Source organism: Typha latifolia, chromosome 11 (genome assembly GCF_019914945.1).
Source record: "Typha latifolia isolate L0001 chromosome 11, TyphaL0001v2, whole genome shotgun sequence".
NCBI lineage: Eukaryota > Viridiplantae > Streptophyta > Magnoliopsida > Poales > Typhaceae > Typha > Typha latifolia.
In genome coordinates, this window is record NC_133096.1 from 4702548 (window position 1) to 4722628 (window position 20081).

Here is a 20081-nt window from a genome sequence, read left to right on the forward strand (position 1 = left end):
CTCTCCCACTTTTTCACTCTTTCTCTTCCTCTGTCTCGCACTCTCCTCCGTATATCTTTCCCACTCACTCACTTTAACTCCTCTCGCACGTGCTCTAGTTATTGCAGTAGAATGGTTGTTGTAGAACAGAGAGGAGATTGCTAGAGAGATGAGGTGAGGTCATTGGAGAGAGGAGAAATGAAAAAACAAAAAAAAGTAAACTAAAATGAAAGAAAGAGGACTTACCTAAGGTCGTTGGAGTGCGATATCACTGGATCCACCGTCGGAGCTCGCTCAACATCTACTTTGACATATTTTACATTAGAGGACTTTGCTAGTTTGGAGTACGGGGAAGAGAAAGATAAAGGTAGGTAGGAGGGGGACATGAGGACATCATTTATTGATGTTCTTGGGTTTGTTTAGGGTCAAATCCAAATGGGGCCCGATCTATTTCACTAACTCATGTCGGGTCATTTTGGCCAATTCGACCAAAACTGACCCAAAACTAGTCAATTGAATCATGAATATAACACTATATAGAACAACCCATGGAAAGTACAAAATCTCATAGCTAGTAAAACATATTTCACAAAAGATAATACTTGCCCAGTTCTACTAACCATACTTGCAAATAAGATTTTAGAAACCATTACCAATCCTATTAATATGCACTTAAGTATGTAAGAAAACTAATTTCACCAACTCGTAGTTGTATACAATGTTTTGAAAGGCGGCCGTGGGTGGCGAGTAGTCACCCCACTGCCTAGCGCCTAGGCGGAAGGCGGGCGACAAAATGGTCTAGCATTTTTAATATAAAATAAATAAATAAATAAATAAATATAATATAGATATATAACATACATAATCACAATTCAGAACCATAATAACATAAATACATAAATAGCAACAAGTTCTAAACCAAAATACTAAATAACATAATCACAATTCACAACCATAATAACATAAATACATAACCAAATATTCAAAATTATCACAACCATAAGTTCCTAGCAACAAATTCACAATCATAACAAATGATATGATAAAAATATCAAAATCATAACAAATGATATGATAAAAATATCAAAATCATAAGGTTCATAACAAATAACATATAATCAAAATTATCAAGTTTATAACAAGTTCACAACTATAACATAAAGGCCATCTTCTAATCTTCTCCACAATCTATGGGAGGAGCTTCATCTGCCAAAAGATTATCATCGAAATCATCATCAAACTCTAGCTCAACATCATCCTCATCATCTATTTCTTCATCCGACTTAATTAATTGCTCATCTAGAGAAGTGGAAGAAGTGCTACTAGTAGTAGCTTGAGTAGATCTAGTGCTCCTCCTTGATCTCAAATATTCTTCGGCTCTTAATGCTTCTGTTATCATCTCCTAAATTAACGCTTTACCTGGAAAGACCTTGCTCTACATGATCATTATCCAACTATTCCCTTGCATTATTTCTTTCTTTTGAAACGATTGGATCCTTCTCTTCACTATCTTTTGATCCTTTATTCTTGTATTAAATTGTACATAAATAAGATCATTCAGCCTCTTCACTTCCAATCTATTTCTCTTCTTTGAATGAATTTGAAATTAAAGACCAAATCAATTTGATAATAAAATTCATCAATTTAGCTTAATCAATACAATGATTAATGATATATTATCCATTCAAAGGAGCTCCAATTTCTTTCATATTTTGAGGAGCTACATGTTAAATTAAGAATCTTAACGATCATGCATTTCAAGTACGGGGCACCGGCTCTATATACACTCCACCAATGAGCTATAACCATAAAAATTAAAAAATAACTTAGTAATATACAAAGAGTAAAACTGTAAAAGACATGTCTTACACTTTTACTACATATGCTAATTAATAATTATTATTTGGGTTGAATTCATCATTGTTAACTTCTCTTGTTAATCCTGCTAGCGATCTCCCAAATATCCCAGTGGCATCCTTATATGCTTTCATCTTCATATTTGAAATGTGAATTTGAATGGCTTGATCTGGATAAAAGTTTTCAGTACAACTAAGAACGCCATTTAAGTCAGTCTCTATCTCGTCTAAATCTCTATAAAAATAGTATGGATTTAAGTAATATGCAGCAGCGTGGAGATGTGTATCAAGTTTTTCATTTGTGTAGTGATCAATTGCATATAGAAAAGGCTTGGGAGATGTCTCATTATTATTGAAAATATTCTTTCTTTCTTTCTTGACATCTTTCAACTCACCATATATGAATCCTATTGGTGGCTTTCTTTCACCATCAACAACTCATAGCAACTTCGCCAAAGAAGTGAACACTTTAATTGCTAATGACAATTGCCTCCAAAACTAGTTATTGAGGATAGTAGAATAAACCCTCTTTCTTTTTACAATTTTCTACCATTTGTAACTTAAAAATTTATTGGAAGTAAACATAAGCCTTAATTTCTCTTTCTTCTTTAAAATACTCTGTAATGTGAGAAATGAAGTGGCAAATCTTATAATCGCGGGTCTTATGATCTCTCTTTTTTGTGTAAACTGACATATCAAACTCAATGTTTTGTGATGTTCATAAATGAAGACAGTGATTTCTCTTCCACGTTCAATTGAACTTTTAATCCTTCCTTCCTTTGATATCATCTCTAACATCAAATCTATACAATGGGCGGCACAAGATGTACAATATATACGACGATAGTTTTGCTGTAGGAACCGTGTAGCTGCTAAATTAGCAGTAGTATTATTAGTCATAACTTGAAGTACATTTTCCTCTCCTACTTCCTTGATACCCTCAACAACAATATTATGGATGCATTCATCTGTATGTGCATTTTTAGAACAATCAACTGAACGTAGAAAACTAACCCTCAGCTCACAATTGACATATAAATTCATAATGCTTTTTCCTTTTCGATCTATCCAAGCGTCAGTTAAAATGGAGCAATCATTTTTCTTCCATGCAGCTCTATGGTTCTTCAAATCATTATTTGTTTTACCCACTTACTTCTTCAAAAGTAGCTCACGTAACTTATGCATAGTTGCCGGCTTGAGCCTTGGATTATACTGACCAACTGCTTCCATCAATACATAAAATTATTTATCAGTAACAACATTAAAGAGAATGCCATACTTATAAACCCAATGAGCTAAGTACATTAGCACTATATCTCTTTGTTCTTTTGCAAAAGTATTTTTTATACTTGTTTGTACCATCTTTTCTGGCTCTCTAATTGAAACTTCTGGATCAATAGAGGTGTATTTGTTTAAAGGACCTCTACTTTTTAGCCTTTTATTTTCAACTTTTAAAATTTTTGGATCTTCCCTTTCTCCAAATATGTTTACTTCTGCTGTCAATTTTGCTTCCTCTTTTGATTTATCCTTCTTTTTCCTTTTGTTCCCCTTTATATGCTCTTTAATAACTTTTTTTGCCTCATCTGTAGCTTTTGGACAAGGCGTAACATCACCTCTAACATTAGCAATATGCTTCTTGAATTTACTAATTCCTCCCTTAGTAACCTTCCCACAAAATCTATATTTTACCGTGTTGGCATCAGTTTTATTCGGAAGGTATTTATATTGCTACTCTGGATTATTGGAACCAACAGGACAAAAAATTCAAATGAAGTTGACTCAACCACATATGGTGTTTGAGAGGAATTAGTAGTCATATCTAACTATTTGTATTTTGTAATGAAATTAGGCAAAAAACAAATATGATTGATAATTCACATTTCAGATTTAAAAACAGTAATTAGTTACTATTTTACCTCCTCCTGTAAAACAGATAGTCAAATATTCACTAATTATTGATTACTGATTTACTTTCTCTAGTTAATACTTAATAACTTAATCCAGTAATTCACTAATTCACGAGAAATTTTAGAAACAGATTAACACTAAAAGTTAACTCACTGTTAAATATTAATCAATAATCTTAATATCTGAATTAATTAGAGGAATTAAGTAATAAGAAACAGAGAAAAACATGTTATTAGACAATTACTGAATTAATTTCTGAATCAAGTAATTAACAATCTTAATTAATAGAATCAGACAAAAAAATAGAGGAAATGAGGAATTAAGTAATAAGAAACAAAGAAAAACTAAAAAACATATTATCAGATAATTACTAAATTAATATCTGAATTAAGTAATTAACAATCATTAATAGATTAACTAATTAACATTCAAGTATTCAATAGATTAGCAGGAATAGCGATAACTACTTCAATTAATTTCTAAATTAACTAGAGGAATTAAGTAATAAGAAACACTGAAACAGAGAAAAACTGAAAAACATATTATCAGATAATTATTAAATTAATTTCTGAATTAAGTAATTAACAATCATTAACAAATTAAGCGATTAACTAATTAACGAACATATTATGATTATCAGATGATCACTAAGTCACTAACAGATTAAGATATAACTACTTTAGACAAAATTGAAAATAAAAAAAATAAAAACCCTTCTATGTGAGACAGTGCGAAATTGTGAGAGAGGAGAGAGAGAGAGGGAGGGAGATAGTGAAAGAGAGTGAGATTGTGAGAGAGTCAGAGAGAGGCCCATACCTCTGTAGTCGGCCGTGGAAGAGAGAGTTGAAGAAAATGTTGTCGCCAGAGAAAGAGGTGCAGCGAGAGCGAGCGCAGCGAGAGAGGGCACAATGAGAGAGGGATTAGGGATTTAGGGATTTTAGCGAGAGAGGGCGCAGCGAGCAGCAAGAGAGCATTTTATATTAATGGTTAATGGTTAGTTTTTTTAGTGGATATTGGATAATCCGATCCGCTATAGAAAAACCCGATAAGGCGGTTTGGCGGGCCGAACTGCCAACTTGCCTTATCGGGCCGCGCGGCTTGCTAGCGCCTTTTGGTGCTCAGGCGGCCCGCCAAGGCGGCAGACCACCTTCTACAAGCGCCAGGCGAAATGGCGGGGTGGCCACCTTTTTTTCTTTTCAATACACTGGTTGTATAACATGGATCACAAAACATTGTAATTTAGTCAAAATTTTAAAAAATCGTAGGTGGTAGACTAGCGGACAAGGGATCATGTAGAGCGTAGGTGCTATGCCTATGCGAGTGCCCAGAATTTAAGATAGTTAAAAAAGATAAACAAATAAAATGAATAATAGTTATAGAAGTTAAAATTAATACATACAATCTAAATAATATACTAATGAATTCTTGTTAAAAACGAAAGTAAGCTATTTGAATCCACTAATTCGTTAACATATATAATAATTTTGAATTTTAGAGTCAATCTATGCATTAAAATATGATATGAGATGCTAAAGTGGTCATCTAGGTGGGATCTAAACGAAGCCTAGTTATTCTATCTAAAGTAGGAGCCTAGGTGTTAAGGTGGAAGTTTTTTTTAAAACAATGACTTTAATAGTAGGAAACTAATTCGATTTCTCATAATGCATAATATGTTTCACAAAATTGTTTGCTTGCATAGATAGGATAACCAATTCTACTCACTTGTTGGTAATAAATATATTTCATTTCATTTGCATAGATAGGAAAACCAATTCTATTCATCTAAATAATAGATTTAGATAATCATAATGTTACCCCAAAACTTTATTTTCAAAGAGCTTTTGAATCTAAACTTGAAAAAAATTGAAACAACAATACTTAAGGCACTATCCACACTGTAGCGCTGTCAAACTTTAACTAATTGACTATATTCTTATTAAGGTCTTTCTAACTCTAAATTTGCAGAAGTATGATGTACAAGCTATTTATAGTTGAATTACAATTAAGGTACTACTCACGTATGCAATCTAGTAAACCACTTTATGGCAGTTTCTTGAAGAAGACACTTTACGAACCATACTAACAATAGAGAAAATCTACTTCTTTAGAGTTTGGACAACAGCATGCATGAAATACTTTATCTAGTCATTAAGAACCCAAAATTATGGATAGGAAACTTTAACTTAACTAATTCTGGTTGTGTTTCTCTTCCTCTATATCTACTCATTAAAAGTAGCATATCAGGATCGAAAGAATATAAGAACTCATATCTTTACCAGTGAGAATTCAATATTTAGTAATGAAAATCCTACAAAAGAGAGTTTTGTTTGGGAACCTTATTTTCTCCCTTCTCTTCCCCCCTCTTTACTTCTCTTTACTATAGAGAGAAAATTACATCTAGTTGGTTTCCATAGGTACAATTATCTTCCCCTAACAAACTACTGTGAGGTGTCATATTCTCAACATATTAGGTGTCACTTAGGAATATATGGAATTAAGCACCTCATGTTTGCTGAATTACAGTAAAACCTAAAATTATGTTCTCATTTATAAGACACTCAATTAGTTAATTATTTTTAACCACAGAACATCAAGTTAATCAGTAGCTGTAATCTATTCACTAAGCCAAGTAATCTAACATTGCATAACATAATCACCATGAAGAAACATTAACCATTTCTTTGATTCTTTTTAAGCTTAACTAGCTCCTAGACCTGCACAGCAAGATTACTACTACTAGAAAAAAACATTTTATTCACAGCAACACGAACAATACTAAGCTAATTCATAAATGACACTTGTGATCGAATTGAGGTTTATTTACCGTTAATGGTTATCACATTCTACCATCATTGAAAGAAGTTTTGTACTACAAAAGTACAAAACTAAGCAACTTCAGTTAGAGACAAAATAGAGATTTATTCAAGCTAAAATCCACCACATTTACTAGTTCTGTAGGCTGCAAGCAGGCAATATTTTAGTTGGTATTGAAATTCAAAATAAACTTGTTTGATACAAATCTAAACAGCAATAATACTTGGTCAGGTATTTGTCAGTCCAGGATTTATACTAATCGATCAGCTTTTGATGGTGGATTATGGCAAGTAGAGAAGCAATAAGTAAATCATGATGAAATATATAAATGCAGTTATAACATAAAGACATCATTCAATTTAAGTAGGGCTCTTCTAGCGACTGGCGAGATTATCATTTTAATGAGTTGTCAATTTAAGAAAGTAATTCACCTTACCTACACATCTTCCAATAAACTTTGCATTCCAGAACAAAATAAATGGAAAGTTGGGAAAGAGATGTCAATGTTTGTAAGACATTGTCTAGCCAAGGTGCATAAATGTTATAATTTGCTGAAATGTGTATCTAAATTCAATGGCTTTGCAATTCTAGGATTATGATCAATTTTCAGTTCCAAACTATTCAACCTTAAAGGAGAAGCTGCACTCCCCCGAGACAGGGGAACTTCAAGGGCCATTTTATCTCTCCAGACTACTGCTTCAAGCTGCAGAAGTATGCCAGGTGAAAGAATCTGACTTGCTAGGTTAATTGTATTCTAAAATTCAAATATCTATATATGCTTTTGTTAGCTCATAGTACAGTTCCTTGCATTCTTTACCAGGGACTAAGCGGTAGAACTTTGAGGAAGCTTCCTTTCTTAGCACATGCAGCTGGTACCAATCTTTCTAGTTGTGATCCTTCCAGCTTCCTGTATACACTTGTACAGACTGCAGAAAGAGAGTTGGCTGAGTCCCATGCTTAACATCTGGATTGTGTATCGTGTACTAATTAGTAGTTAGAACTGATGTCGAAGTTTCTCGTGGCTCAATTTTAACCTGCATTTTGCTGGTTTAAATCTCAGGCACCAATGAGAATTGCAGGTACTAAGGAGTTCTTTAATCTGAAATGTGGTCGTAATTAATATTCACAGTAATTAAAAATTGTATGAGTGCTCACAAATGCAGCATATTGGCTGAAAAATCTTTTTTACATGAACATTACTGTATGTGCAATCTTAAGTCTACATATCAGATGTCTTGTTTAGTAATCCATGAAAACCATAAACCTAGTGCTTGTTCAAGGCTGTTTAATAGTTAATCTAACATTTCTTCTCTTTGCAGGTTATGTAAAATTGTTATCCGTCTGTCAACTCTGTCAAGGCTCAATAATGTTGTGCAAAAAGCCTAGTGCAAAGTTTTCAAAATTGAAGCTGAAGCTGATAAAAAGAATTTTTTTATCCACAAGAGTCCACTAGATGTTCATTTCATCTTATTTATCTATCTGAACTAACTGAAGTAGTTGGGCCATTATTAAACTTAAAAATGTCATCTCTGTTATCTCTTTTTATAGCATTTCAAAGTGAGCCTTAAAATTTTTTGTACCGCGTGTATTTGTAGTGGAATCTCAACTCCTGTTTGCTGCATTCTGATGCTTCACAGTAATAATTTCCATTGGAGCGCTTAGCAATTACACTTATTCTCTCTCGTAAGGCCAGTCATCTCACCATCCTCTACATTTCTTTTGGTGAATTTTATACGTCATTATTCACAAGCTACATCTTAGACTTATTGGAGAAAATCACCTTATCGTTATATTTGGATCAGACTTATTTTTAAGAACTATTCGCAAATCTCCAATTTAGTCACAATAATAATAATGACAAATAATAATAATAATAATAATGAACAGGGCTTCTCTCATTGCAGGATATAAGGAAGTTGAGGTGAAGAAATATGGTTGTACCATTATTAAATAAGTATTTCTAGTGGCGCAAATCCATGAATACTTTTGGGTGTCAAGAGTTGAGCCGTACCGTCGTAGCAAGTGCTTCCCAACGCATCAAACTCATTTGGATCGGCAATGAACAACATCTAATCATGTAAAGCTCAACTGTGGTTTAAGCTGCTTGCTGCTCAGGCACTCCACTGGGAAAACAAATTTTGACATCAGAGTAGTAACATTCACAAAGTTAGCAACTTAACTAATAATGAATTAAGAAGCAAACACCTAAACATATTTTTAGCATTTAATTTCCAGTATGCATTTGTAGACTTGCTTATCAAGGATGAGATATTCCGTCCATCAGAGATAAGTTTGCTATCTATCCAATCAGGTGATCTTCTGTGCCTGAGACAGCATACCAGATCTAAACCATAAGAAATATATTATTAGGGATAGACACTCTGACAAGAACTAATGCTCATTTAGCTTTATGATAATTGATAGATCATGTCGTACATAAGAAAACATGCCAGCATAAAGCCATTCTACAGTATAGCATTTCATCCAGAATGCCAACTTAAAATCCTGGTGATACTGCTGAATGGAGAATAGAGCCCTAGTTCCTGGATTATGCTGTTAAAATCGTCTGAAAGCATGAGTTCATTGAGGACGATATCTTCTAATGCACCCTCTAACTTTACCTTCGTGCATATGCTGGGGCTCTTGCCAGATCATTTGAACTTACACTACTCATACCACTGTAGGGATTAGTTCCTTCTGTTGCAGCTCCAGCGATCGTAGGAATCTGTGGCCTCCCATAAACATCAGAGTACCCAGCACTGCTCACACTGCTGTATAGATTCGTTACCTCGGATATTGGCCCACTGTTCAGTGGGTTTTGATGTCTTCCATAAGCATTAGAATGGGCAGTAGGGGCACCATAAGCAAAACCAGATTCTGAATATCCACTAATTTGACCGGAAGTACCTTCACTGTGGCTACCAACTTGGCCATAGCTATAATCTGCATATCCACTCACTTGTCCTACTGAGGGATATGCAGGAGGTGGATTCGCATAGACACCTCCATAAGAGTTTGTAGCTACATAAAAAAGAATGCATAAATCAGAAAAGTTTGAAACTAGGTATGGGAAAAAAAGATACAGAACTGCACAAATGAAAAGAGAAAAAGGGATAAGTACCATGTGTTCTGTTCTCAGCATTGAGTACCTCGACTCTTAACTTCTCAACTTCTCTAGCCATTGATATTAGGTTCTTCTCCATTCCTTGCATTTGCTCCACTTGCTGCATGTTTGAACCTTTTTCATACTCAAATTCAGCCCTGTTGCACAAGAAATAGAAGAATTACTAAGACAACAATAATGAAGAATTTAGTCTTATGAAAGAACATTAAAAAATGGAAATGTTTAGTCACAAGTATTTGGCGGCAGCTAATGAAATGTTGACCTCTTCGCTGATCACAGTCCTTATCTTTGAGAAGAGCAACAGGCCTTATTTCTTACTAGGTATGATGAAAAAGAAGGGAAAAATAAAAACTCCTTGAAGGTCTCCTTGAGGTGATCCATAGTTCCTACAGTGTGGAGAAAATAGTATACAGTCCATGGATTTTCCTTCTTTTTGCCACATTTTGCTCGAATAGTTTAAGCAAAATAGTACATTAGTCTATTCCTAAAATGCACGGACAATTCAAATAGCATGTCGTTTCTATGTTTGACAAATGTCGGACACTTGTTGGACACTTGTTGGACACATGTCAGACATTAGTGCAACTTCGTGCAAAAATCACAGATTCCTATTATATTGTAGTAATAATTTACAATCTTACAAACCTATAAACATAAATATGTAAAGAGAAAATAATGTTAGTCAATTTATTCCCAAAATACTAAATTGTATTGTCAAAGTATTAGCATTATGACTTATGACTTGTTAAAATATTTGTGACCCTGTAAACACTTTGATTGTCTCTCATGAATAGAATGTACATGCTTGTTTATTTAGTATTTACTTGTAAGTTAGCAAAATACTTCTTAGCTGTATCAATATTATATATAAATTATGTTTTTAGTTATTTATTTTGCCCTGAACGTGTCATATCCTATTTTTTCAATATTTGTCATATTGTCATGTCTGTATTGCATCGTATTCGTGTCCGTGTTTCACTGAGCTATTCAAATAGATTTTTATGGAATCTTTTGTATATGTAGAAGTGATTAAATCATTCATGGTTGTATGCTTATAATAATTTTTTAAAATTATTCCATGGAATGGTTTGTTTGAAAAGGGGTTATATGTTCCACGCAAGAAAGACCTTACTTGCTCACATCTGTGATGATATCCTGACTCTCTTTTCTTGTCCTTCTGTTCCCTTAAAGGTTCCACTCATAAGCAAGATTCCTCAATGTCTAAATGCGTGGGGCTCCCGCTAGTGCAAGGGTTGGTGAGAGCAAGATGTATGATGCCTTGCCTCCATTACCAGATAACACTTAAAGAGCAATACCATCAGGAACTTCTACAAGAACTCCAGAAAGGAGCTAACCGTATAGGAATGAACTAGAAAAGAAAATTCATATATTTGCTTACCGTAATTTCTGATGCTCCTGCCTCAATCCATCTAGTTCAGCATACATCTCAGGCAAGTTTTTACTAACAAAAGAGAGTTTCTCTAGTTCCTCTGTCACTTGCTGGATTTTGCCACTTAGTTCATCTCTTGCAGCAATTAAGGCCTCTGCCTCCAAATTTGCTTGTTGCAGTTCCTTCCTCAATAACTCACCAGCACGGATATCAGCTTCCATTTTTCCAATCTTCTCTAACAAACCTCTGATTTGGATATCACTCTCTTGGTGGACACCACCAACATGGGCTTGCAGCATATGCAGTTCTTTTTGAGTAGCAACAAGCTCCTGCCTCAAGGTGATATGGCTTACAGCCAACCTTTGGTTTTCTCTTGCAAGCATGTCCATCTCAGCTGCCTGAACTGCAACTTTGTTTTCCAAGATTTCTGGTAGGGGAAGAGACTCTAAAGGGCGTTGATCAGCAAGGCCACGCCCAGGAAAAGGGCCATGACGCATCATCCCAGGAGCTTGAATAGGTCGTCCTTCAAATCCTGATGGTATGCGTCCATGGAGAGACATGGTTCTGCTGAAGAAAGACCCATTTAACAGTGAAGATTAAAAAGCTACTATACAGGAATACAGCTGCATTATAAGAAAGATCCATTTTTACATCAAGTTATCAACAATAAAAAATAACCACAAGTTGCAATTAATTAGAGCCTACTCTTTAGCTCTACCTTTGGCAAATTGAAATTAAGCATTGACTGAATGTAAATCTTTCTCAATCCGTTAGGGCTTGAGAATCAAATTTGCCAGCAAAAAACATTTTACATAACATTAATTGTTTAACATAGATATTCTAGATAGTTGGGACTGGAAATATCTTCATTGTGTAGCGATAGATGCAACTTGCTGCACAAATGGACCATGTATCAGTTTTGGGATTGGGAAAGCTGCCCCAAAAATGATATGTATTTGACCATATAAATTGTATCGGTCGTTGTATCGGCTGTCTCAGAAAATGACAAGAAAAATAAGAAAAATCACACATCTTCTCTCTCTCTCTCTCTCTCTCTCTCTTAGTTACTGTAGTGGCAAAGACAGGGCTAGGTGGCAGGAGGAGAAAAGGAAAGAGAGGGGGAGAGCAGAGGGAGAAAAGAGAGGAAAAGAAGATGATCTTGCTGGAAATTACTTGTTACTCACCACTGGTGATTGACATCATTGCGGCAGGGGAGGGGCGATGGCAGGGGTGATAGGGGTGGTGGGGGAGTGAGGGAAAGAAGATAGCTATTATTGGCTTTGGATCCGACACGTTAATACTAGTCTGCTTTGGCCCAATACGAGCGATACTTTAACCCGGACCGAGATTGGCTAAAACTTCAATCCGTAATATCTTCACCCTCAACCAATTTCGTAGTTGTCGTAAGTTGCTCCATTTAAATATGTTAGAACTTACAGCTTAATTCCCAATCCGTGCAGGGTGGGGTGTTCTATTCATAGGCACCTATGGTTGAAGTATGTCCCATTTTCTATACAATCAGTTCTCCTAAATTTTACTTTCAGCAACTCTTCCAATAGATGTATTTGGTTGGCTGAGTCGCCCATGAACTACAAATGTCCAAAAAATTCCACTGTTTTTACTTGAGGTGATTCACATCTAGTGAAAGGAAGGCCTCATGTTAATACCTGAGTCTGCTGAAGAAATTTAGCCAAGTCAATGAGCTTGAAAAAAAATGCTCCTATTGTGGATGGATTTTGGTTTAACTAAGGCATTACTGATCAAGTCCCTACTCAAGATATAGGCGTATATAAGGCTTCAGATGGACATGGAATCACCTATAAGCAGAAATCTGAGTGGCAGGCTGGTGGGGACCTATATAAAAAGTGAGAAGACATATCCATTATAAGCTATCATAGTCTAGATGTGTAGGATACCTACAGGATGGCTATTGCAAAATAGTAGCAATTAGTTGCGCTATGAGTAGTTGGATTAGCGTGTGAGAGGTGACCCTAAATTTTGTTTTGACTGTAACACCCACTTTAAAAGAAAGAAAAAAAAGAAAGAAAAAATTCTCAGTGCACGTACACTCTTTCCCCACCTGCAGCACACATGCCAAATGCGTGCACTGCCTCTCCTCACCTCTTTCCCACCTCTCGATTCTAGCCACCTCCTCCCCATCGCCTTCCTCTTTCTCTCTCTTTTGTGCCGCTGAAGAACCCGACGATGGCCGCAGACCACTAGAGCATCGGGCTGACCAAATCAAACCCCCAATCCAATTCGCAAATAGTCCCCTATCCCTCCTTCTGGTTAATATGATTTTCATTTAATAAATCATAGTTAAATCATGGCTTTACTTTTTTGTCTTCGCCGGAGGAATTCAATGGCTAGCGACTTCGGGTTGATAGCCCACTAGTTAGGAAAGTTCCGCCGCGTCACCCTCTTACCGCGGGTGCCATATTTGGGTACCCACGAGGTGTGTGTATCTTGGGTTGTGATGTGAATCGGGTCAAATCAAATCACATCATGCGGATATTGAGTTCAATGGATTGAGTCTATTTATTTTTTAATTGATTTTTACTTATGTAAGCTCTTAACACAAGTTTAGATAAGTCATGTAAGTCACTAAGACAAATTCAATTGAGTCACATAAAATACTAAGACAAGTTTAATTAAATCATGTATGCCTCTAAAGCAAGTCTTAGTTCAAATTGTATAAACCTTTAGAATTAAGTCCGAGTAGGACTCATTATATCTGATATCTATATATAGAGAGACTGGGCTTTTTTGTTTATTCATCCAAGCATCCAAGCATTGAGAAATTATTTTAGTCTTGAGTTTATCTTAGGTGTAAGAGTAATATAATCTAGGAGTATAAGTCAATCATAGTCGTTTTTCTTTTCTAGGAGTAGATCTAAGTTAGAAACTTTAATTCTATCTCCAACCAATAGCCACCATAACCTTTACGAGTCACCCTACCTTACGGCCATCCACCACTACCCTTGGCCGTCCATTACCCTTTGAAAACCGGCGCAATGTCGAATATTTATCGTTCTACCCTGTTCTAACTTTGCTCCGCTATTTTAATTATATATTTTTATTTAGAGATTCAATTGACGTGAAACCAGAGTCATTAGAACCCTATCTTGTGAGGCCATCACAGCCTAAATTTCCATAATTTTTTACATTCGGATCGGTCCAGATCTGGTTCGTAACAGGTTGCGTGCGGTTACTATAGATGGTGGTGGCCTCGCTCACTAGCCTTGGTCTCCCCTCTTCGCGTAGAAGAGGTGGGTACTCGAATTAATAGGCTTGGAGCCCGTTTGACCAAAAGTGGGAACCTCCATGGTTGCCGGTTATGGGGTTTCTTGCTTCTTGCCGTCGGCGATCACCATTGCCAACAACATCTTCAACCTTCCTTTGCCTTCTTCTCTAGGAAGAAGGCAGAGCTAGATAGGGGGTTAGACCAAATCCCCACCAGCTCATAGTAGGCTACGAGGTAGAGCCCACAACACCTAATCTCTAGGTGGCCTATGAGGTGAACCGCAGCAGCCCACACCTGTAGCTAGCGTGAGCCCACTCCACTCAATCTCTGGGTGGCTATAGGGTAGGTTGCAACCTATGAAGCACGGACATCTCTATCTAAGGGAGGTGTCCATGTTGGGCATGTGTTGGACACGGCCATGCGTGGGACACATGTCCAACACGGATTAGAAGCATCTTGATTTTAAAAATTAAAAAATAAAAATAAGACACCACGTGGACACGGCTTGGACATGGTGTGCTATTATTGGGCAAAACGAGTTGGGTTTGAATTGTTTTTTATCGACCCAAATCCAAACCTTAAACTAAATAATCAAACCATTACCTCTCAACCCCAATCAACACCCGTTAGCCCTAAAAAAATTCCCAAATCCTCACCTAAAACCCTCGAGCGGAAGAAGGCAGTGCGACGATGATGATGATCGGTTGAGCAAGTCGAAGGCGACAATCGGTTGAGAACGACAAGTGCGACAAGCAGTTGAGCACAACGAAAGCGATGGGTTGCTGAGCACAAGGAGGGCGACGAGTTCCTGAGCACGATGAGGTTCTCTCTCTCTCTCTGCCTCTCTAGCTCTCTACTCTCCTTTAAACCCTTTCAATCTTTTATGTTTCTTTAATTTTTTATACCGACAGGACTTAAATTTAAATTTATGTTAGTTACTTTAGTTCTAATTAGTGTGATAAACTAATAATGTGATAGATTGATAGGTAGAAAAATTAGGAGTTAAATTGTTAGATTGCAAACTTTACTAAATTTTTAGATAAGCCGATAAAATGATAATGTGATAGCTTGATGTATGTGTATTTTAGACTATTAGATTGCAAACTTTTGTTTTAGATGTATCAATAATTATATATTGTTTATTTCTTTATTTTAGACTATTTATTTCAAATTTTGTCATGTCCGTGTCCCGTGTCCGTGCTTCATTGGCCGCAACCCATGCCTATAGCCAGCCGTGGGCTGGGCCTTTTGAGTCCAGTCCACCCAACCCTCTAGGTGGGCTACGGGGTGGACTGTAGCCCGCACTATAGCCAATTTTTTTTTCCCCTTAGCTTAGTCGGATTGCTCATCTATTTATGCATAGGCTTAACTAACCCAGACCTATGGGCCATACTGCCATAGTTTGGCCCATTTGCAGTTTTTATTCTTTTTATTTTTAGTTTTATTTCTCTTATAAATTATTTTTCTTTCCATAGAAATTATACTTTTTCCTTCATCATTTAATTAATCTAAATTTAAGAAGATACATAAACTAAATTAGGAGGTTTAGATTTATAAATTCTTATAATTTTGGTACTAGTGTTTTTGACAATTGTAGCTAGGTATAATTCAAATTTTACTATCGATGACCCAATTTAATTAATATAAAATAATACTATAAATAGGGAAGAGTAAATGCAAGACCAAGTCAAACCTATTTGAACCTAGAAAATCAAACTTAATTTATGCAATGAGATAGTTCTATAAGTTCGTCTTTCTTATATATTGTTTTATTTTTCTATAAATTATTAGGCCCTTTATCGTGTAATGAGGATCTCGAGCTCAGAAGAAGCCCAATTGTTAAAGAGAGTTAGGCAGATTCTAAATATATTTCTGGCAAGTTAGATCTTAAGTTAATCTACGAGCAATGCAATTATTGTGATAATAATTATTTTATGTATTATTACTTAATTTTACATGCATGATCAATTGGTACTTAATTATTAATTATTTACAACTTATCGCTTTATTCATAATAGACTCCATGCTAATTATGATAACATAGAGCACATTCTCACCACTATTTCCGAGTGAAAAGAGGCAACTAAATTACTATCACGATCAACGAGACAAAAATGATAAGGAAATGCTTGGATGACAATTTAGAACAAGGAAGTGTTAGGAACCCCAGAGGAGAGTCATTACTTTCTTCCGATGCTGAAGAAAAGGTGGTGTGGGTAGTGAAGTTCAGGCTCACTGGTTGGACTGGCAGTCTACCATATTGCTTAAACTATAAAAAAACCAGTGCTAAAGGGACCAAAAGATGGATGAAAGAAAGCATTTTTTTTCTTTCTGTTTTTATAATTATTGAGCAAGTCGGGGTGAAAATGGATTGGATACAGATTTGGATGGCGCTCCACTGACATTCGAATCCTGCTCTGAATACTAATTTGGCTAAATATACTAGACATATAATAAAATTCAAAGCCATATCTGCAGTAAATGGATATAGATATAATTGGATAAGAACTAGATTTTAACCAGATCGGGATATATATTGGATAAGTACTGGATTTTAACAGATTTATGAACCACTATTTAATATTGGTCCTTTCATAAAATACCTTGAATGATGATCTAAATCAAATAAATCATCACAATTTTGTTGGGGATTTTCTTTTCTATTGCATTATTTTAAATAGTCAACATGGTTTGTAATTCCATCGTCAGTTAAACATCTAGCATACTATCAGAGAATACAAAAAATCTATTCAACTGCGCCATGAGCTATAACTTACTGTTGTAGGGTCACACTGCAATGACAGTCTCAATAAGGATGGCAATTATCCCGTACTAACCCGATAATGCAGTCCCAATCTAAACTACCTTGTTTTCTTAAAATTTCTTGGTTATCTACTGATGAACTTTACTCAGTCTCAGTGTAGTGTATGAATTCGAAAAGAAACAAATCTATATTCCGATTGCGTCGTATTGTTTTCCTGGATTCCAACTTTGGGCAAACAATTACTAGTTTATCTCTGAAATAATTAAGGTTCACCTCAAAATTAAGAGGATCCCAAGCGCAATGACACAAAAATGTGACTACTGAGATCTGAACCTAGAAAGAGGAAAGGAGAAGGAAAGATCGGAGAAGACGAAAGAAGGAGAGACCATACCGGAGTGGTAGGCGACGGCAACGCCTTGGGCTGGAGGTCGGAGCCGTGGGCGACGGCGACCGCAACGCCTTGGGCTGGAGGTCGGAGCCTTGGGAGAAGGGAATTGGTAAAGGATGGTCGATTCCTCCACGGAGGCCTTTGTGGAGTCGAGGGAGATCGGGTCCGGGGTTCACTTATAATATGGTTCACTGCCTAAACATCAAATTTTATCTTTTTCTAATTTAGTTCTGTACCCAGCCACCGTTTGTTTTGAGTTTACGGGATCCAAAAACACTAAAATATATTTTTTCTTAATCGATTGAGTTCAGTCTTTAATAAATAATTAAAATAATAATATATAAATTTTAATATTATTTTAGTTTGATTATAATTTTACTCTTAAGATAACTTATATCTATTAATTTCATGTCTGGTCAATCTTATTTCTCCTTTTTTTCTCTCTCCTCTCTCTTTCAAAATACTCAAATATTTTATATTGTAAATATTATGTCCTTATGTAATGAGAAACCTATGATACGATTCTGGTACAATTCGATCTATATTGGCTCTATGAGTGACAATGGGTTCATGGGAATGATTCTATTTATCTAGTTGAATAAGTTAAAATAATAAAATCTATTTTTGCTAGGATGCGTTCGAACGCAAGGACTGTGCTCGAACGATAAGACTGTGTTCGAACACCTACATCACATTCACATCAATAAAGGACGGAATTGGCGCGTTCGGTCGTTCAAACGTCTGCATCACGTTCGCATCGACAGAGAACGAAAATTCTGCATTCGAACGCAATCATGCGCGTTCGAACGCACCACGACAAAAGTGTGGATTAAGTTAGGGATTATTAGGGTTGTTTGGAGTGTTTTTATGTTAATTAAGGAGTCCTTAGGGTGAGCCTCTATATATATGTGGAGGAAACCCTAATTAAGATATTATCTTGTTATTGGAATTGGCTTTAGCCATATCTCTTTCTCTCTTGTCTCTAGCCATTGGCACATTCTCCCTCCTCCCTTCTTCCTCCGCCCAAGTCTTTGGTCAGCTTCTTCCAACCTCTAACCACCCTCTTTCACAACAACTTCTCCCCCTTCCCACCAAGATCTAACCCTAGCATCCGTCTAGCCATTGGAGGGCTACCAAGCTAGAATCCAAGTTTCAGAATTGTTGCAAATCAGGTAGGTTGGTTCGTAACAGATTCGAACTTCACAAATATCGTCTCGAGCATAGATACATTTTATGAGTGTCTTTTCTTAATTGTTTTAGTATTTTGATTAGAGAAAAATAAATTTTCTGTAGGTCACATTCGAACGCAGGTGGGTGTGTTCAAGCGTGCTTGCGAATGCCTGCATTAGGTTCACAGAAAAAAAATAACGCGAAATGTGCATTCAAACGCGATCAGGCGCTCGCGTTCGAATGCCTGCATCAGGTTCGCATCGACAGAGAATACTTTTTGTGCGTTCGAATGCGGTCGGCAAAAATCTACTATTTCTAGGGTTAATAATTGTCATTTTTAAATTATTTGGTTAGCCTCTAAAGATGTGGATGGCAACCAAGGAGGCATTATGGAATGAATTGAGTTTTGCCATAATCTTCTTCTTCTTCTCTCTCATTCTCTCATTCCATGGCTCCGCCGCTTCAAGCCTCTCTCGACCAGCCACTCACCTTAGTCCCTTAGGGGGCGGCCCGCTCCTCCCCCTTCTTCAAATCTATCTACCCTTGCCCTAACCCTTTCATCATCCATATTCCCTCCATCACCACCTTACCCACCGATGCCACCCCATTACTGTCAACCTACCACCATCCATCACCACCTAGGATCTCGTGCCTCCATCCACAGATCCATAGTCAGTCTCCCTAATGTTTGTCTACTTATTTGATAATATCTCGAGATTCTGCCATCTGATTTCCCTAAAATTAGATTTATTGAAAAGCTCTTTTCTAGAGCTATAATATATAAATATTTCACGTTGATCCGATGGCTATAACTTTTAGAATCCTTTTCTAAGTTTTCATACCAAATCTCGTCCAGATATGAAAATAGGATAGATCAAACCTTAGCCCAAGGGGAGATCGTATGCAGAGTGGTTTCAGAGCCACCGTTTCTCGAACACGCGCTTTCGATGATGACAACCACAGCTATGGTTGCACGGTGAAACGAGGAGGACGAGATCTCCTCAATAGAGGAGGGGGAAACGACTACGGGAACTTCCACCCGCAAAACCACCCGACTGAACTCGAATATGGAAGAGCCTAGTGTTCAAGCCATGATTGGATCTCTTTCCGAATAAATGTCCATCAATAATCAAATGATGATGGAGAGGATGCGGGAAATATGGGCAATAAGAGAAGCTATGGCGATCGGAAATGCACTAACGACCCCCGACGCGAGTCTACCTCCATGAACCCACCGCCACCAGTTCAGAATCTTCACCAGCAAGAACCTCTGCTACCACAACCCTTTGGGCAGAGACAAGCAAGGATAGTTCCACCAGGACAAGTTGCGGGTGAGCCCATTCGACGAGCAAACCTAAATGGAGATCATCTTGAAGATCTAGACTCTTGGGTGGGGTTAACATAAACCGAAGGAGGGATCATCAACCATTCATGGTGCTGATGC

At 36.6% G+C, this 20081-nt stretch overlaps 3 protein-coding genes across 16 annotated transcripts in view; 1 reads left to right on the forward strand and 2 right to left on the reverse strand.

Moving 5' to 3' along the window:
* The window catches only part of LOC140797685 (pachytene checkpoint protein 2 homolog), a 21974-nt gene extending 13796 nt beyond the window's left edge, over nucleotides 1-8178 (forward strand). For 2 of the 4 annotated variants that reach the window (XR_012110705.1, XR_012110706.1), the window contains 3 exons: nucleotides 7149-7277; nucleotides 7378-7636; nucleotides 7877-8178. Coding sequence is in view for 2 of the 4 variants with exons in the window: in XM_073151310.1 (XP_073007411.1) it covers nucleotides 7149-7277; nucleotides 7378-7518 (270 nt within the window). In the remaining 2 variants the exon portion in view is untranslated. Of the gene's footprint in view, nucleotides 1-7148; nucleotides 7278-7377; nucleotides 7804-7876 lie in introns of those variants that run through there. The other 2 variants (XM_073151310.1, XM_073151311.1) reach the window with 1 other exon arrangement.
* LOC140797686 (protein FLX-like 4) overlaps nucleotides 1-17719 on the reverse strand; it is a 21850-nt gene extending 4131 nt beyond the window's left edge. Inside the window, exons 1-8 of one of the 11 annotated variants that reach the window (XM_073151320.1) lie at nucleotides 17471-17688; nucleotides 11081-11638; nucleotides 9679-9818; nucleotides 9179-9578; nucleotides 8763-8882; nucleotides 8569-8680; nucleotides 7375-7483; nucleotides 7123-7260 (exon numbers count right to left, since the gene is read on the reverse strand). In XM_073151320.1, coding sequence (XP_073007421.1) covers nucleotides 8653-8680; nucleotides 8763-8882; nucleotides 9179-9578; nucleotides 9679-9818; nucleotides 11081-11631 — 1239 coding nt within the window. In that variant the 5' untranslated portion in view covers nucleotides 11632-11638; nucleotides 17471-17688 and the 3' untranslated portion in view covers nucleotides 7123-7260; nucleotides 7375-7483; nucleotides 8569-8652. The other 10 variants (XM_073151315.1, XM_073151317.1, XM_073151318.1 and 7 more) reach the window with 10 other exon arrangements.
* On the reverse strand, nucleotides 1149-2738 carry LOC140797669 (uncharacterized). Its single transcript, XM_073151301.1, has 3 exons — nucleotides 2386-2738; nucleotides 1663-1855; nucleotides 1149-1582 (listed from the first exon to the last, which is right to left on the reverse strand). The coding sequence occupies exons 1-3, from the start codon at nucleotides 2733-2735 to the stop codon at nucleotides 1415-1417; spliced, it is 711 nt and encodes a 236-aa protein (XP_073007402.1). The 5' UTR covers nucleotides 2736-2738; the 3' UTR covers nucleotides 1149-1414.
* Nucleotides 17720-20081: the final 2362 nt, after the last annotated feature.